The 19,461-nt window shown below is 35.9% G+C and overlaps 1 protein-coding gene across 3 annotated transcripts; it reads left to right on the top strand.

The window, feature by feature from the left end:
- The first annotated feature begins 1,657 nt into the window (after positions 1-1,657).
- Positions 1,658-18,835, top strand: LOC127433469 (LIM/homeobox protein Lhx6-like). Of its 3 annotated transcripts, none has more exons than XM_051685410.1 (9): positions 1,658-2,118; positions 2,793-2,864; positions 3,091-3,273; positions 5,165-5,286; positions 13,710-13,927; positions 14,035-14,135; positions 15,190-15,285; positions 15,403-15,598; positions 16,377-18,835. In XM_051685410.1, exons 1-9 carry the CDS (start codon positions 2,041-2,043, stop codon positions 16,454-16,456), a joined length of 1,146 nt encoding a protein of 381 aa, XP_051541370.1. In that variant the 5' UTR covers positions 1,658-2,040; the 3' UTR covers positions 16,457-18,835. The 3 variants fall into 3 exon arrangements, with proteins under 3 accessions (XP_051541370.1, XP_051541372.1, XP_051541369.1); XM_051685412.1 differs by having other exon boundaries at positions 13,707-13,927; positions 15,403-15,577; XM_051685409.1 differs by having other exon boundaries at positions 13,707-13,927.
- The last annotated feature ends 626 nt before the right edge of the window (positions 18,836-19,461 follow it).

The following is a 19,461-nucleotide window of genomic DNA, read 5'->3' as shown; positions in this document are numbered from 1 at the left end:
GTCAAATCACTGTACTATAGTAGTTTTAACTCAACTCAGTTAGGTTCATCAAACTAAATGTACTAATGTTTAATTTAATTAATTTTATTATGTTTGTCCAACTTAATTTATTAGTCATTAGTACAGGCCAGGTGAGCAAGTGTAACGGCAGTGAAACTGTAGCAATCTCAATTTAATAGCAACTGCTTATAGAGTTTAGCAGCACTCGAATCAAATATCACTTCTCCAGTACTTAACCTAAACACAAGCGCCATTCTTCACCACAATGATAACCCTCAAAACTCCAGCATAACAGACACTCTTTATAATCCCAATATAACAGAACATTAAACATTAACAAATCTCCTCCTATTCTCATCTTGCTCAAAACTGCATGAAATAACGCTAAATTTCAACATCTGTTCACCCCATTCAGTCCCATGCAAAACGTGCTAGGAAATGGAAATCCCCTGCCCAGTTTCATCAGTGCTGCAGTATTCATGTAGTCCAAACTCAAATGGATTAAGTAAACTTCAGTTTTGCTCATTTAGTTGGATAGAACGCAATGAAATCAATTTGTGACTAAATGTTTTACAATTGTGTTGCTTTAGTAAACTGAACAAGCAGCAAAAAAATTTTTTTTAGTGTACTGTCACAAAAGCTTGCAATTGTTAGCATTCAATTTATGAGATTTATAAGAATCTTTAGAACATAATAAACTGATGTTTAAAAGAGAGAATTGTCTACATCTGACCCGATGATAGCATGGAAAACCGTAACTGTTCAGGATATACATCCCTATATACCTTATACATTTATTTTGTTGTCTATTTTATTTTCGGTAAACTCAGAGATTGTGCATATTACGTTATGTTTATATTTTTACGCGTGGTCAGATCAAATTATAAATCAAATGCGCAATGAAATGCTCTTAGAAGTATATAAAAACGACTGCCAACCAAATATTTTCTGCCAAATATCTAATTTTTAAACGATTATAATACAATAAACCCAGCTACATATTGAACTTCGCGTGCCTGTATTTATTTATTTTCTCAATAGTTTGTCAGACAATTAAAAATCATCAAGCATTATGCAAGGATTCAGTATCACCAAATTTCGATACACGCTCAGGCCATTCACACACCCACACACACACACACACACACACACACACACACACACACACACACAAACACACACACACACATACGCACACACACACACACATGTTGGTGCAGCTAACATTATGAGGACTCTCCATAGACATAATGATTTGTATACTGTACGAACTATAGATTATATCCCCTAACCCTAACCCTACACCTAAACCTAACCCTCCCAAAAAACTTTCTGCATTTTTACATTTTCAATAAAACATTATTTAGTATGATTTTTAAGCGATTTGAATTATGGGGACACTAGAAATGTCCTCATAAACCACATTTATAGCATAATACCCTTGTAATTACCAGTCTGTAACCTAAAAAAAGTCCTCGTAAACCACTTAAACGCGCCCACTCTCTCTCTTTCTCTCTCTCTCTTTCTCTCTCTCTCTCTCACACACACACACACACACACTCACTCACTCACTCACTCCTCTGTGCCGTATCATACTTTATATTCCCTCCCCTCTGATCTGTAAACTTTCAGAAGGTAGGCTGTGCTCTGACTGCCTATGAGGAGAGCTGGAGCAAAACCTGCCAGCCCCTCAATTTTCTCCACTTCCTGTACTCAAGCAACTGCATCCCAAAAGAGGGGGAAAGTCGTGCAAATAGTCCTAAATAAGGGCGTCCCGACGAACTGCTCGCGCTCGGCCGCATCTGGTCCGGTTTACTCACCTATCACGAATCTGAAGGCTTCATTTAGATTACTTTTTTTTTAGTTTATCTATAAGTACTTTCGTTATTGATTGACTGACTGAAAGGCAACGGCGAACTGGGTTGATGCAAGACCGAATATGACCGCGCAGCCGCATGCGGATAGCGATTGAGGGATGACGTAAATATAAATACGAGTCCTAAAGAGTAGCTTCATCACGTGTTATTTTGTGTATTTTACATGTATTGGAAAAATGAGGCTTTGGCCCCTCTATCAGAGGGAAATCAATTTTTATCCGAAGGAATTCCCTCAAAACAGGTAAGACATTTTATAGCTATTATCATGCGTGTATTTTAACAATGCGTTTAAATCCATGGAAAGAAAAAAATCGGTGGCACAATTGAAGAAGAAGCCTCATTTTCTTCGGATGGCTTTGTGACAGTGCCAACATGTTGCTCAGTGTGAAATGTCGTCGCCAAAGTCCTCGCTTTATCATCACCAGAAGCCTCTTCACCTTAAAGTGATGTCACGAGAATCAGAATCTTTTATGAATCGTGTGATTTGCGGTCCATCCTCTTCACATGCCAAGTCTGAAGAGGAAAAAATAGATTTTAATTACTGCCATTAAAAATCAAATTTGCAATTCTTTGGATGGCCCGTTGCTTTCTCTGATTGGCAGTTGAAATTGACACTCTGGGGTCCTCTTATCGCGAGCATTTCAAGCTATTTGTAATTGCAGGTAGTTTATAGATTTTTTTCAGCTACTTGGATTGCATGGAAATACGTCTATGGAAAGAGGCACGGGTTAAGTGTGGGGGGGAAAAAATCAAACCAAATTGAAATCGCTTCATTAAAACAGGCGCTTTGTTGCGAGGCTCTCAATGCACAGTTAAAAGCGGTTTTATTGTTTTGGGGCACATATATAGACCGGGGAACGATCTCGGAGAGATGAGATGGAGCACTGTTGGTTGACTGTGGCTTCTGTGTTGTAGGTGATCTCTCCAGATTCACAGAGCACACCGGGAGCATCACGCTGCGTGGACGGTCAACACGGACACGCAATGGTGAGTGTTTGGAGTTGAAGCTATAAAAGCTTCTTTTTGCGTCTTTGTCAGCGCCTTTGACACAACACTCTTTACTTTCCCAATGCAGCATAATATTTGGCATTTGGCAAAAACATGGTAGATTTGTGATTATCCACAGATTGGAGTCTTATCAACATTTAGCCCTCAGTTATTTCAGTAAAACATATTCGTGTCATTCTATGCTAAACCATCTAACCGTCTGCAGTCACACTCTGACGGAGAATCTCACAGATCTAATATGGAGAAAGACGACACTCGCTCTTCGCCTAGTCCCCCCTCAACACCATCCATCTGCTCGCCGACGTCCACCGCCTCCTCCGTGCAGTCCACCGGGAAGAACGTGTGCGCGAGCTGTGGACTCGAGATCCTGGACAGATATCTACTCAAGGTACGAGAGCGCGCTCGTGTGTGTCGTCTCATGTGACGAGTCTGTTGACAAGTTGTATAATTCTAGTGTTTGGAGCCGTTTCAAGCTTTCTGACCGACTGACTTTTGTAAACAATGATCAAGTATTTCGTTGTTTACGTTATGTTTTATTTTTAAGTAACCCTCATGTTCTGTTTAGGGTCTGAGAGAGCCCCGAACTATTTTAATACTTTGAAAATATTCATATCAATACTTCATGGCTTTTCCTTATTAATTTATTAAAAACGTAATGTTCTGATTGGTCTCAGAGAACCTACTGTAAATAGAACTTTTATGACTGGTGCTCGCATAATCACACTGGAAATCGATTGCATTTGTAGGTCTAAAGTGGTTGTAAACAATGTATTTTTTTCTTCTTCTTCAATTTGTACATTTTGGGGTTAAAATGACCCCAAACAACATACCATGTCTGCATGCCTCATTTGTGACATAACACAGATTGGGTTAAAGCTTCAAAAGCCTAATATCTGTCTACTGGGTTTTTGATTTGGTCAGAGAACACAAAATAATTGCTGGGGAAACTAACAGATTATTTCCGAAAATGACTAACCTATTAATACTGTTACACAGACATCAGTGGGACCCCAAACATAAAAGTTAATCTCAACAGAACATGAGGGTTAAAAATAAAATAGGCTGTTGAATATATTTGAATACATTTTTTTTTTCCGACTATTTGGTACGATAAATATAGATTGTTTGGCTTCCTTTCGTGTTTTCAAAAAATGTTGAGGCTCTTTAGTGATGTTATTGACAGCATCGATGTCCTCCCCGAGCTTGTGCATGTGCTAGCGTGCTGCTTGTTTTTCAGGAAGTGCGTGTATGAAGCGCGAGGATCATTAGCGCGCGATCTGTCTCAGTTTGTTTTGGGTCTTTGCGGAAAGTAATTAAACAATGCGTGTGAGTTTATTACATTGTAGCCAAGATGAACGATTTCAGACTCTTTCTCTATTCATTTAGATTTTTTCTCCAATTTTTGTTGTTGTTGTTGTTGTTGTTGTGCACATCAAAAGGTCTGAACATTTTTCATACCAGTTTAAAAAATAAAGATAAAGACCATCTAACGCTTAACTAAATTCCCTGTAGAATATACGGTAATTACATTTATTTAGGTTTAACCTTTTTTATTTTTTCTAAAAAAAAAAATAAAAAAAATTTTGTTTTTGTTTTTGACGGAATAAAAAATAAATAAAACATTTGTCTAAGATGCCCACATGTGTCCATAATTTTCCAAAGATTACACATTTGTGGATTCATGGACGGATTTATGTTGCAAATTCGATTAACATTATAAATACTTCCGCTTGAAACTCAACAAATCAGCTGCTTATGCATGCATTTAGAATTAAACAATTCCACACAACCCAATTCTAAAGGAAGTGTCAGTATTTTGCAGAATCTCCTTTCAAATCGTCACTTTAATTAAAAACAAACGTTTTTTTTTAGTAGCCAGACACATTTTAAATACCAATGATTTTGAGATTGTAAATATAGGATACATCCGGTACGTGTGTTTGTTTCGACCTACTAATTTCACTACATTTTGAAATTGCATTTTACATTTCTATGCACACTTAAAACAACATATTTTACCAAATGTAAAATAATAATAATAATAATAATAATAATAATAATAATAATAATAATAATAAAAAGCCTACATGTAGGCTCGCATTGTGCATAAATGTAGGTAGCAAGAGCAATAGCACATTTTACTTTTTTTTTTTTTTTTAAATAAATACATTTCGTGTCAGAAAGCACTTTAATTAATAATACTAATAATTATTGTTATTATTATTATTATTATTATGTTTATTATTACTACTATACACTCCATGTTTTGTTTATTACAGGTTAATAATCTGATCTGGCACGTGAGGTGTCTGGAATGTTCCGTTTGCAGGACTTCACTGCGACAGCACAGCAGCTGCTACATTAAAAATAAGGAAATCTTCTGTAAAATGGATTATTTCAGGTAGGGTAAGTTTTTCACTTTTTGTCCTCAAAAATCTGAGCGAAACATACTGCGACATTATTTCCTCATGGTTGATAATGTTTGCCGTGTGTGCTGCGTATAAAGTTTAAGATTTCATCAGACAGTAACGATCTCATTTTCACCACTACAAATAGCTACACAGAATCGCACAGTTCACCGTTTGAAATATCTTTTAATTGTGTAGTTACAACGTCCGTGATAAAGACCCCGTGAATCTATTTAAATTACAAACAAACACAAACATTTGTCTCGTACCACGTGTAATATGTTTGCGACCTCAAAACATACGCGACCATCATGATTAATTACAATCGAATTATTTTGTATTTGTAGATAATTTAGCTTTCATCAATTAAGATATATCTAAGAGATCATATCTAAGGCTCCCTTGAACTAATGGAATACTTTAAAATAATAATAATAATAATAATAATAATAATAATAATAATAAAACACGAATTTATTCTGACGGCAAACAAAGTATGGCTGTTCTTTTTTTTTTTTTTTTTTTTTTTTTTTTTTTAAATAAGCGTATTACAATAATCGATCTCAAGCCCTTAAATGTCCTTCTGTATGCGAAAAGGTTTCCTATTACTGCCCACAAAGGGATATGGTGCCAATAGGAATAAAATGAGAGGTCTAAATAGTATTTGATTGTATGACTATTAGTACAGTTCACCACTGAATGTGTTCAAGTTAAACAATTTAATCTAGTAAATACCCAGCTCTTTTTAAGACCCAGTAATATACTTATTGAGAGGCATCGAGTGAAAGAGATCCAAGAGGGAAAAGCTGTGAAACTGCATTGAGGGTACAAACGTTGTGTTATTGCATGATTGCAGAGCACTCAGCAAGGCCTGTGAAGGGCAGTGTGATGTTGGCCAGCCTTCCCTGCTTATTGCCCGTCAGTGTGAATGACTGGCCCCTTTAAAGTCAGTGCTGTGTTGCAGGAGAGGGTTTGTTTTCTATGTTAAATCCAATAATATGAAGAGATGCTCCATGAGATCTTCCGAGCAACAGCAGTACTATTGAGACTGGGATATTTGGCATCTCTCAGTGGCTGGCGAATAGCTGTTTATTCCTGAGAGATTTAAAGGGGCAACTGAGATAATGTGCCAAAGAGGGTGTAAATGGATCATATTGGGTAGGGATTATTTTCTTGATCTTTTGGGGACTAAAGGATGTTGTCAAGATGGCGAGTTGCGGTTCAGTACAATAGAGTTCAACAATTATGCAATGCAACAGTTATCATTATCAGTTGTGGAATGCTTATTGACTCCAGTTGATTGGGTTTTTAAAAAATGTCCACTTGGTTTATGAATATTGTTTTATGATCATTATACTGTATACCTTACATTTAAATGCTAGAATTCACACACATTTCTTTTAATTGATATTTATTTTACATGATCAACCATGCCAATTTACAAGAGCTTCCCTTAAAAAAATTAAAGAAAAAAAAAAGAAGTTTGCAATACGCTGTAAAAACTGATAATCTGCAATTGTTATTGTAAGGAGCTTATTCTAGTTGCCCTAACGCTTAAAATTAGTTTCGCTGGTGTAAACAAATGTATTAGGTTGATTCATACATTTTAATAATATCTAAAATGATTAAAGGAATATTCCAGGTTCAATACAAGTTCAGCTCAATCTATAGCATTTGTGGCATAATGTTGATTATGACAAAAATTAGTTTCGACTCATCCCTCCTTTTCTTTAAAAAAAAAAAAAAAAAAAAAAGCAAAAAGCAAAAATCAAGATTACACTGAGGCACATACAATGGAAGTGAATGGGGCCAATTTATGGAGGGTATAAAGGCAGAAATGTGACGCTTATAATTGTATAAAAGCACTTACATTAATTCTTCTTTTAAAACTTGTGTATTATTTGAGCTGTAAAGTTGTTTAAATTGTCGTTTTTACAGTCGCTTTAGGGTTTGCTGACATTACATCGTCATGGTAATGAAGTTGTAAAATTGGCTATAACTTTACACAGAAAAGGTTAGAAAGTGATTTTATCACACTTAAATCATGTTTACACACATATTGTTTATGTCTTGTGGCTATACTTTTGAAACAGTGAGGATTTGAATGTTTACGGACTGGCCCCATTCACTTCCATTTTAAGTACTCGCTTACTTAAGGAGAGGCAAGTCAAAATTTATTTTTGTGGCAATCAGTATTGTGCCACAAATGCTGTCGATTGAGCTTAACTTAATTTAGATGTAACCACATGAAACACATTTTTAGGTTAACATTTTTCAGTGTATTCAATAATTTGTATATATATTTTTAAATTATATTTATAGGCACTAATACATCTATTAAAATAGAACTGAAAGGTTTGCCCTCAAGGAGTTTTTTTTTTGTTTCGTTTCACGTTCCTCAATGGTTTTGTATTTCAAAAAAGCAACCACAGGGATTTTGGTTTTGTCCTTGCTAAATACAGCCTAAAAATTAAGCACTATTCCCAAATTCCTGGTTCTATTATTAAATCAGTTTTTGTTCGTTTAACTCTATTTACATTTCTATTTAAATTTGACTCTATTTTTAAATTGAATTGCAAGTCCCTACCCAGCAGCAGAATAGTGATTGACTCTGTAATGTATTCATGTTTGCCCTGTTAAAGAGACAGTAATAGCTACAAGCTTGTAGACTCAAGTTCAGTGATCTGAAGTAGAGTAAACGTGGATTTTCCGATGTTGGCTCTAAACATCCCTCTTGTCAAAGTCCTCTGCTGACTGGAGAGCAAGAGATCATTGAGAGAGGCCAGGAAAGAACTTTCCATCAGGGTAGATGAGTGTTTTTGAAAGGGACTAGAAGTGGCAGGCTTTTGAGTGGTTTTCACCTTTTTTCTGCCTTGTACCCAATTGAGTCTTTCATACAAAGAGGTCAGCTTTATACTTAAGCACATCATAACCACTATCATTAAGCAGAAAATAGCCATCTGCATAATGTTTCAAAACTAAAATGTTATGTTCATATTCATATATCAGAACTGAAATATACCCTGTGGTCTTATCCTGCTGTTATTATTCTGGTTCTTCACTGTCAAATTATTTTTGTGACCTCAGTCAATGATTTTGCTTGGAAATTATTTGCGTGTTCTCTTTCATAGGGTAGGCAGTTTTTACTGTGGCAGACGGTCTTCACGTTTAGCCGTGTCAAACTACTAACAGATTTAAACTGCACTGAGGTGGCCATTATGATAATAAGAACAGTTGTGACATTGAGAGTTGTATGTATCTATAGCATAAGCTCTCGAACCCCAAAGCCAGACCGATTTGGGTCAGTTTATTCTTTGGCAGCTGGATTGCTGATACAGAGCACCATTACAGGACAGCCAACATATGCTTGAAAGGAAAAGGATCTCCATTGATTTCTTTCAGAAAAGAGATATGTTTCATTTATGTTAGTCTCACATCTGTGCCAGATTGACAGCTACTCTAATAGAATGTAATTGCAGGAAATCAAAGTGGGTTTACTCTGTGTGCAAGGAGGGGGGCGCAGGCGAGCGGTCAGAGATCTGGTGGTAAGGGTCAGAGCGGAGACTGTACCTACACTATGTCTGCAGATGAGAAAAAAAAAAAAAAAAACAGCCACAAAGGCACAAGCATCAGGCCACACAGGAAGTCAATGGAGGCTGTTAATCAGAGGAGCTAAAGGATAAGGACAGAGTGATGGAGTAAGGCGGTAACCCGAGTGGGTTTGTGTGGAGCTGAGATCAGTAGATTTGGAGTAGACTAGATGACGTACTGTAACGGCCTATATACACATACAAGACTTCTCTGTGTTTTAATGCAGAAAGGTAAATGGAGATATACAGAGCTTCTGCAATACATAACCTGTTCAGTGATGAAGTGTTTAAAAATATATATAGACTGGATAAAGATTTGAAAGAGAAGAAACATTTGTTTTTAAGGATTTATTCTGAAGGCCAGAGATGTCGTCGCATTTACCAAATCACTCTATGATAAATTCCATACTAGATTACTACATTTTTTTATTTTAAATGTGAGGGGTGCTTGCCCGTGCAAAATTTACCAACACTATGCTAGGGTGTTATGTGTGGTTGCTAACAGTGTTGGTTGTAATCTGATTACAAAGTAATTAGTTACATATATTACAAAAACTATTGTTACACATTGCATTTTAAATTCTTGTAATCAGATTACAGTTGTTGTCTTAATTAATTAAAGTAATTTGTTCTAATTACATTACTTGGGTTACAAATATTTCTAAAATAATATTATGAGTAATACATTTAAAATATGAATTCATACGTTCATATGTACATCTGTTTGCATTTCTGTGATAGCTGAAGGGTTTGCGGCAATGAACAAGGAACTTATTTTGAATTTGTTGCATGGAGAAACAAAAACCTTTTTATGAATAGTGTTTTAGACAGTAACTTAAAAGTAAAGTAATTAGTAATGTGATTACTTTTCGATTATGTAATCAGTAAAGTAATCTGATTACAATTTTAGAGAAGTAATTTGTTGCAGATTACTTATTTTGAGTAATTTACCCAAAACTGGTTGATAAGCAGTTGCTACGGTGTTTTAGGTTGTTGCTAGGGTGTTACTTAGTGCTTTCTAGGGGGTTGTGGGTGGTTGCTAGGTGGTTGCCTACTGGCCCAAGTCAAAAGAGCCCATCCCCCAAGTCTCTTTGATATTAGTGTTAATGTTTCAGAAAAACATTAACCCTTTCAGAAAATTTCAATTCTTACCTGCTCAACTGAAATGCTTTCCTCACCCTGAAAAAAACAACGAATAATTTCTATGGATGCCTTTACCATCTTCACTGACTCCATTTATGACTCATGTAATATATTTATGTTTTCTAAATTCATAATTAAGTGTGTAACAGACCTACAGACCGTAATTGCACATTGTCAGCCACCGACTGTATCTTGTGAGACACAAAGTTTTATTCCTGCAGGGGGCGCTTGACGCTCTAAAAACCGAATCCTCCATGCATCCGCATTTAAATCTCAAAGAATCCTCATCCAGTAATAATAAACGACTTTGATTGGCCCATCCTGGTCAGCGCTGATAAAAATACATATTGTCCATCTCCCTCTGAGAGGGAGATTTACCTCAGAATATAATACTCCAAGAGTATATCAAATTGAATCTATAGAATTTGTACCTTCACAAGCTTCCTTTTTTTCTAGCCAGCTGTGAATTTATCTGGGGCTGAGGGAATTGTTCTGCAGCTACAGTAATTTTCCCTGGTGAGTTATGATCTGCAGGACAGAAATAAATCCAGAATAAGCACAATGACGCACATCAGACATGCTGCAGATCTATATGAAAAAAAAATCCCCCTTAAGATTTTTATGGCTTTTCTGAAAGTTTTTTGCAGTAGATGAACTGCCGTGAGAGATTATGAGTCTTTTCCGCAACGTTTCTCCTCTAAACACATGGCTGAAATGCATCATTACTCAAACATTGTATTCTTTGTCTGGAATGATGCTGTCAGAATATGGTTTGCAATGTACACAGAAAAGTCTTTGAGTAATTTTTGCAGGCATTAATACGTAAGGCATGTTGTGTGTATCAATACTTTGTAAATAATAGGAAGGTAAATATTTTTCAAGGTTTGTGATTCAGGTTTGGTTTCGGTTCTTGACCAAATCATCCTCCTTAAGTGGAGATTGGCAGAGACAAATTATTCCACATACATACAAGTGCTGGTCAAAATGGCAAGTTTAAGAATCACAGTAACAATTCCTTGTTCCCTTGAGCCCTGTGGGGCTCCCTGCCAGGCTGTGATGTCATTTTTGGTGCATGAACTCTGCAGGGGCCCCACTGCAGGGAATCTAGCAAGCTAGGCCCGTGTCATCATTCTTTAGTAGCCTAGATGGGGGAAACGCGGCCAAACCAGCTATCTTGATATCCCGCACTTTTGTTGCAATTGGAGGAGGTTGTGTATGACATTTTGTTTACGTAAGAGTTACCAATGGCAGTGGTGGTGTGTTGGAGGGGGGCATGACTGGCCATCTGCAGAGCATTAATCTCTGCTTCTAGCTACATTGGTCCTCTCAACACTGGAGCCCTCTCTTGGTCACCCAAATGTGATGTCTGGGTCAAAACAGCACGGTCAGCCCAGTCCAGTCAAAATAACACCTGATCCTCTGTCTTCATTACAGCCGGTTCTGTGTATTTACTGTGGGTTTCTATGGATGATTGTTTATTAAGTCTGGTTGATCACAGAATAACAAAAGAGGTGCTTGAAGCAACAACATGACCAAATGTATTTTGGAAATGCAGACGAAATTAAATATGGAATATTTACAAGTTGTTTGCAAATATAAGCTGGCAGAGAAATTGACAATTAACACGTAATGTCAGTAGTAACATCAAAAATATGCAGCATTTGGGGGCCTGGGTAGCTCAGCAAGTAAAGACGCTGACTACCACCCCTGGAGTCGCAAGTTCGAATCCAGGGCGTGCTGAGTGACTCCAGTCAAGCTTCCTAAGCAACCAATTAGCCCAGTTGCTAGGGTAGATATAGACACATGGGGTAACCTCCTTGTGGTCGCTATAATGTGGTTCTCACTCTCGATGAGGCGCGTGGTGTGTTGTGGGTGGATGCCGAAGAGAATATGTCTCTGCGGTAACACGCTCAACAAGACACGTGATAAGATGCGCAGATTGACGTCTCAGACGCGGAGGCAACTGAGATTCGTCCTCCACCACCTGGATTGAGGCGAGTCAATGCACCACCATTGGGCATTCAAAATTGGAGAGAAAAAAAAATACTGAGCACTTTAGTATTTTACAGTGTGTATTTTACAGTGTATTATGTAAATACTGGTGCTTGCAAAAAGCATAGGTTTTTAGGTCTTACGATTTGGTTCTGTGTTCAGAGAATCAGTGTTCAGACAATCAGTGTTCAGAAAAGTATAAAGGCAGCTTGTTGGTTAACCTCTTCAACTATGGGGCAATTGTTCACACTGAAATTTAAAAGCCCACCATTTACACATACTGTGGACTAATTGCCAAAAATGTGTCTAATTTTTCAGATAGAAAGAAAATCTTTCAAACTGTGGTATTAGGGAAACAAAATACACTGTCCAGTTGCATTCCTGTGAAGGATAGCATATTTATATGTCTACCACATGACCTCTAGGTGGCGCTGATTTGCGACGTGAATGTTTTCAGGCCTTATTTTGTTATTTTATGTAACTTAAATTTATAAATAGATGGTTATCTATGAAAAGTTCAGATTCTAAGCTTTCAAACGATGCCCCCATATGTCAGACTTGAAAATTTTAAGCGTAAACATTTTTCGCGACATAGCACCCCTTTTTGGAACTGCCGGCAGGTCCACAGACATGCAAAAAAACAAATGACAATAGTAGTATGCAAATAATGCAAGAAAGAAGGCCAATCACAATTTAGTATGCAAATATTACAGTGCTATCATGGCTGTCAGAAAGATTTTGAATGGCGAGAATTCTAGCATTGTAATTCAAAGGGAGATTTACCAACTTTAATCTTAAACTTCTTAAGAAAGTATAAAGCTTACAAAAACAAAAAATAAATAGCACACCTAACATTTGAATGGAGTATGTACATTACGCATTAAGTTTGAGATTAACTGTAGAAAATTGTGGAGAAAAAAGAATTTCAACTGTATTATTTGTACCTGTATTATTACTGTATTATTACTGTATTATTACAATAATATATGGTAATACTGCAAATTTGATGCCCCTCTACATGTTAATAACACAAAATTATTTGTAACCAAAAAGACATTATTATATATCGTAATATGTACATATTATATGTTAAGAAGACTATCCCTGCCTTTATTCATATGGTTTTTTAAAACACATTATTTCACACGACAGAAAAAGGGCGGATGGTTTAAAAATAGAGGTGTTACAGGTATGCATTTCACACTTTGTTTGGATAAAATCAAGACCCAGAGTGTTGATCCTATCAGCACAGTTTATCAGCAGACATTTCCTCCCGACCCACGGCTCATAGAATTACTAGTGGTTTGTTTGTGCTGAGAGTTTTATAGCCGTGTCTGACATGTTTAGCAGTTATCTTTTTGGAAGCAGTTCAGCTTATCTGTGTTCTGTCTTTTGCCATTGAGAACTTTGTAGAGAGAGAGAGAACATACTTATTACACTATTAAACTGGAATACGTTAATGGACGTGTTAAAGAGTTGAGCATTTTCATTTCTGAAGAGACTATGCATTCAAAACTAAACATTTTCATGTTAAACAATTTATGCTGAATATGCTTCCATTATCATACAATTTTATGGATTGTAGTGAGAAGTGCATATATAAAATGACCCTATAATGTTGTGTTATTGTTAATTCAATACTGTTTTTGGAATGAGTATTGATGCCCAAGCCCTTCTCTGTATCACAGTAGGTTTGGTACAAAGTGTGCCCGCTGTGGCCGCCAGATCTATGCCAGCGACTGGGTACGGCGAGCTAGGGGCAATGCCTACCACCTGGCCTGCTTTGCCTGTTTCTCCTGCAAACGTCAGCTGTCGACAGGTGAAGAGTTTGGGTTGGTGGAAGAAAAAGTACTTTGTCGGATCCATTATGACACAATGGTGGAGAACCTGAAACGAGCAGCTGAAAGTGGTACGTGTGTGCATGTGAATTTGAACAATGAGGTTAAAGTATTGCCTCTCTCAAAAGATTGTCTAACCACAGTATCATCTTTTCCCTTTGCCCATTTTTTCACACAGGAAGTGGGCTCACTCTGGAAGGGGCAGTGCCGTCGGAACAGGATAGTCAACCAAAACCAGCCAAAAGAGCACGAACGTCGTTTACTGCGGAACAACTACAGGTAAAATAATCAAACAAGTCGTATTAGGTACATCAAGAATTTGTTGAAACTTGCTATGAGGTTAACTGGGATTTATTTTTTATAATTGTTTTCCTGTGATTTAATATAACATAAATTGTAAAGTTATATTAATATAAAATAATATATATATATATATATATATATATATATATATATATATATATATATATTTTTTTTTTTTTTTTTTTACTTAAGTACATATAGAATTACTGGAGACTTGTTATGAGATCACTACTACTTGAATGTTTAAAGGAATGTTCCGGGTTCCAGACAAGATAAGCTCAATTTAAAGCATTTGTGGCATAATATTTCAATTTGATACAAAACACATTTTAAAATAAAAATAATACATAAAAAATAATTTAGACTCATCCCTCGTATATTTAAAAAAGAAGGAAAAATCACAGGTACTTTCAATGGAAGTGAATGGGGCCAGTCCATAAGCATTAATACACCCTTTTTCAAAAGTACAGCCAGAAGACGTAAACAGTATACATGTTAACATGATTTTAGTGTAATAAAATCACTTACAAACCCTATCTGAGTAAAGTTAAATCCAATATTACAACTTTGTTGTCATGGCAACACTGGAAAATCCTGTAATCTGGTAAACGCTGTATTGCCAGTAAATCCCTGATTTTATCACACTAAAATCATGTTAACATGTACAATGTTTACGTTTTGTGGCTATAATTTTGAAACAATGAGTATTTTAATGTTAATGGATTGGCCCCATTCACTTCCATTGTAAGTGCCTCACTGTAACCATGATTTTTGCCTTTTTTGTTTTTAAATAAATGAGAAACGAGTTGAAATTATTTTTATGGTAATAAACATTGTCACAAATGCTGTTAATTGAGGCTAACTTTTATTGAACTTGGAACATTCTTTAATATGCAGATAACTGGATTTGTTTTTATACATTTATGTATTCCCGCCATGATTCAACAATATATAAATTCTATTTTAAAAGAAAAATGTATTTTTCCAGTAAATTACCTAAGGTTGGTTTTGATCCTTGTTGCATGCACAGGTAATGCAGGCGCAGTTTGCACAGGATAACAACCCTGATGCTCAAACCTTGCAGAAGCTGGCAGACATGACAGGATTGAGTAGACGAGTCATACAGGTAAAGAAACAGAGCGTCTTGCCCTCTTTCCCCATCTCTCTGCACTTCATGCTTGTTTATTTCTATTAAATGCAATAAAAAGATACAGCTTCATGACAGTTGGTTGTATTTTCATAGGTTTGGTTTCAAAACTGCAGAGCGAGACATAAAAAGCACACTCCACAGCACAGCGGCCCACCTCAAACTCACCCGCAGGCGCGCATGCCGCCCTCACTCCCAGACGAGCTGCATTACTCTCCCTTCGGCAGTCCTGAGAGAGCACGCATGGTGGCCCTGCACGGGTACATCGAAAGTGAGTGTTTCCTGAAACATGGTAATTATACTACTTAAATTCCTATATAAAAATGGATTAAGATCAAACATTAAAATTTGTCCTTCATTGTTTAGAGTTCATTGGCATTACAAATTATTTCGACTCTTTCCTGCCTTACAGTGAGGCACTTGCAATGGAAGTGAATTGGGCCAATTTTTAGAGGGTTTAAAGGCAGAAATGCGAAGCTTATAATTTTATAAAAACACACGTTAATTCTTCTGTTTAAGCTTTATTATTATTTGAGCTGTAAAGTTGTTTAAACCGTCGTTTTACAGCCATTTTAGGTCAGTGTTATATCACCATGGCAACAAAGTTATACAATTGAATATAACTGTACACAGAAAAGGTTAGTCAGTGATTTTATTACACTAAATTCATGTTAACTCATATATAGTTTATGTCTTGTGCCTATACTTTTGGAAGAGCGGGTGTTTTAACGTTTACGGATTGGCCCCATTCACTTCCATTGTAAGTGCCTCACTGTAACCCAGGTTTGTCTTTTTTAAAGAAAAGGAGGGATGAGTTGAAATAATTTTTTTGTTGAAATCAACATTAAACCACAAATGCTGTCGATTGAGTTGAACTTGTATTGAACCCAGAACATTCTACATTTATCTACATATTTGTGCTAGTAATGCCAAGAAAATGGGTTTGATTCCAATGCAAAACAACATTAACATACTGATCAAATGTATACCTTGATACACTGTAAATTGCTTTGGCTAAAAGTGTCACCCAAATGCATACATATAAATGTTTATTTTGTTTGGTTTCACAGGTCATCCGTTCTCGGTGCTTACTACACAGAGTATCCCTCATCAAGCCATGACATTGCCCCAGCTCCCTCTCAGCCGCTAACTCCCCCCTGCCTCTCCATGACCCCTGACTCTTTCACCCTGACCTCCTGCTCAAAACTTCCGCCCACGCCTCCGCTGACCCTAAAGGTCGGATCTGGCTGAAGGAGAAGGTTACGGTTCTTCGTGCTCTTGACCTCTGAACTCCCAAGGAGAGAGACTGTTTCCTCTCTGGTTTCATTGGACAGGATTTTACTCACCTGCATCTACTCACACTTGGTTATGGGAAACCATATTTGTGACCTGTGAATTAAGGACTTGTGTCACCAAGACCAGGATCTGGACTTATGGACAAAAAAAAAAAAAAAAAAAAAACTAAGAAAAAAAAAAAAAGACACTTGAGCACACACTGTAAAATACTAAAGTGCTCTTGGTTCATCCTCTTCTCCTGATAGTCTCATCTCACACAGCTCTTGTTCAGCATTCGGAGATGACTTTGAATGAAAACAAAAGGAATGTAAAGTTACCAGCATCAGTGTTAAAGGTATAGGTTGAAAAAGGCAAGGATGAATGGAAAATAAATGGCACAGGACAAGGTGGTAAGACATATTTTATCTCATTTACCTCGATGAAACATGCAAAACATGCTTTGCCTAGTGCCACAATTGAATGTATGTTGTACTAAGGCATTCAAACGTATTTATGCTACCTAAAAGACCTTAAGTTCAATTCACCGTTTCTATCCCTCTTTCTCTTACTCCAATATTTAAAGGAATATTCCGGGTTCAATACAAGTTCAGCTCAATCGACAACATTTGTGGCATAATGTTGATTACCACAAAAATCAATTTTGACTCGTCCCTCCTTTTCTTTAAAAAAGACAAATCTGGGTTACAGTGAGACACTTACAATGGAAGTGAATGGGGCCAATCCGTAAACGTTAAAATACTCATTGTTTCAAAAGTGTATAGCCACAAGACATAAACAATATGCATGTTAACATGATTTTAGTGAGATAAAATCACTTACTAACCTTTTCTGTGTAAAGTTATAGCTAATTTTACAACTTCATAAATGACGATGTAATGTCAACAAACCCTAAAACCCTAACACAACTGTAAAAAATGACGATTTAAACAACTTCACAGCTCAAATAATACATGAGTTTAAACTTAAGAATTAATGTAAGTGCTTTTATAAAATTATAAGCTTCACATTTCTGCCTTTAAACCTAAATTGGCCCCATTCACTTCTATAGTAAGTGCCTCACTGTAACCTCATTTAGATTTTTTTAAAGAAAAGGAGAGATGATTACATTTAAATGTAATTTTAATTTAATTTTTAAAAAAATTTTTTTTTTTTGTGGTAATCAATATTATTCCATAAATTCTGTCGATTGAGCTTAACTTGTATTGAACCCGGAATATTCCTTTAAGGGCAAAGTTCATACTAAACTAAATGGAAATGAGTATGGTAAAGGGGCAGTTTTACCTCCTATGTGTATTGAGATGTAATATGGTGCCGAGCTCGATTGGTCCAACATAGAGACTTTAAGTTAAAAATTATAAAAATTGTGCATTGTTTGAAATTGGATTTTTAAATGTCCATTTAAATTATTTATTTGAGGAAAATGCTTAAAACAGCTTCAAATTGTGTTAACAATTATTTGTTGATTATTTGCAGCAAATGGTTTCATGGAACGAATTAAGGATCTTTTTTTTTTGTTTGTTTGTTTAAAAGGTTTTAGTTTTCAAAGTTTTTAAGGACATCTAAACCTTTAATATCCTCCCGAATAAATTGCAGCTCTCACAATTGTTAAAATGTTTCAAAAATGCATTGCAATAACTGTTGCTATACAGATTTATTTGAGTGGTTTAGAGCAATAAAAAAAAAAGTTAACACTGATCTTCAGGTGAGATTATTTCAAAGTAAAAAAAAAACAAACTATTAAACACATGGGGATCAAGAAGGGATTATCAATGACAAACATTTTGTGCAAAAGACAGAAAGAGAGAAAAAACTAAAAGAGCACTTCAGTCAAATGTAAAGATAACTACATGTAAAGAAATTGTATTTTTATTTCAGCAGTGTCCTAACTTTATGTGGAAGACGAAAGTGTCTGTGTTTCATTGTTTTACATGTGTGCCGTATATGCCTCAGCCATGACAACAGAGCTGGAGTGTTGTATACTTGCTGCAGACACGACAGATCGGAGCTGTGTACAGGTCTGAGACCAGGGGAAAAGTCTGAAATTGTAACTTAAATTTCAGAAATACATTCTAATGTTCTGAATGGGGGACAAGGCCTCAACATTCTTGTATTTATTAAGACAGATAGCCTGTAAGCACTTTTCCCCACTGCCACTTGACTGTTTTGTAAAAAAAAAAGAAAAAAAGAAAGAAACAGAAAAAGAAATAAAACAACAACAAAAAAATGTCTTTGACTGTGCATTCTAAATGTTTTTGAAAATGAATGAAATAAATACTACAAAACTTGAAAACATCAAATATTTCAGACAGATATCATATGTATTTATATGTATGCTTTTGGACATATACTTTATTATTGCTATTTTCCACATTGTTAGAATTATACATAGAATAATAATAAAGTCATCAAAATTCTTAAATAACAAAAATGAAATTGGGAATTGTGTGTTTATAGACATAGTAAACGAAACTAAATCTCTCTTATATTTTTGCTTCTTTAAAGTAGCCACCCTTTTATATTACAGCTCTGCACACTCTTTACATTCTCTCAGCCAACTTGATGAGGTGCCACCTGAGATGCTTTAAATAGTATAAAGGGAAATTCCACACTTGTCCTTGAATATTTGTTCCAACTTATCCAATAATAATATTTTTTTTTTTAGTTTTGTTAAGAAATTCATGTAGGCGCAATTTATATGTCTACAAAACTCATTTAAAGTATTTAAGTATAAGCCTTTAGTTTGAACGTTTTTAAAAACACAAAAAACATCAATTCAGTCAAGTGACCAAACAATTGACTGGTAGCGTATATTCATATATCTGTACACATGTATGGGTCAGTGTTGTGTCTGTGTGTGCA

This window comes from Myxocyprinus asiaticus, chromosome 43 (assembly GCF_019703515.2).
Source record: "Myxocyprinus asiaticus isolate MX2 ecotype Aquarium Trade chromosome 43, UBuf_Myxa_2, whole genome shotgun sequence".
In the NCBI taxonomy this organism is placed as follows: Eukaryota; Metazoa; Chordata; class Actinopteri; order Cypriniformes; family Catostomidae; genus Myxocyprinus; species Myxocyprinus asiaticus.
Note: the sequence above shows the minus strand (reverse complement) of the source record. Positions and strands in the feature narration are given on the sequence as shown.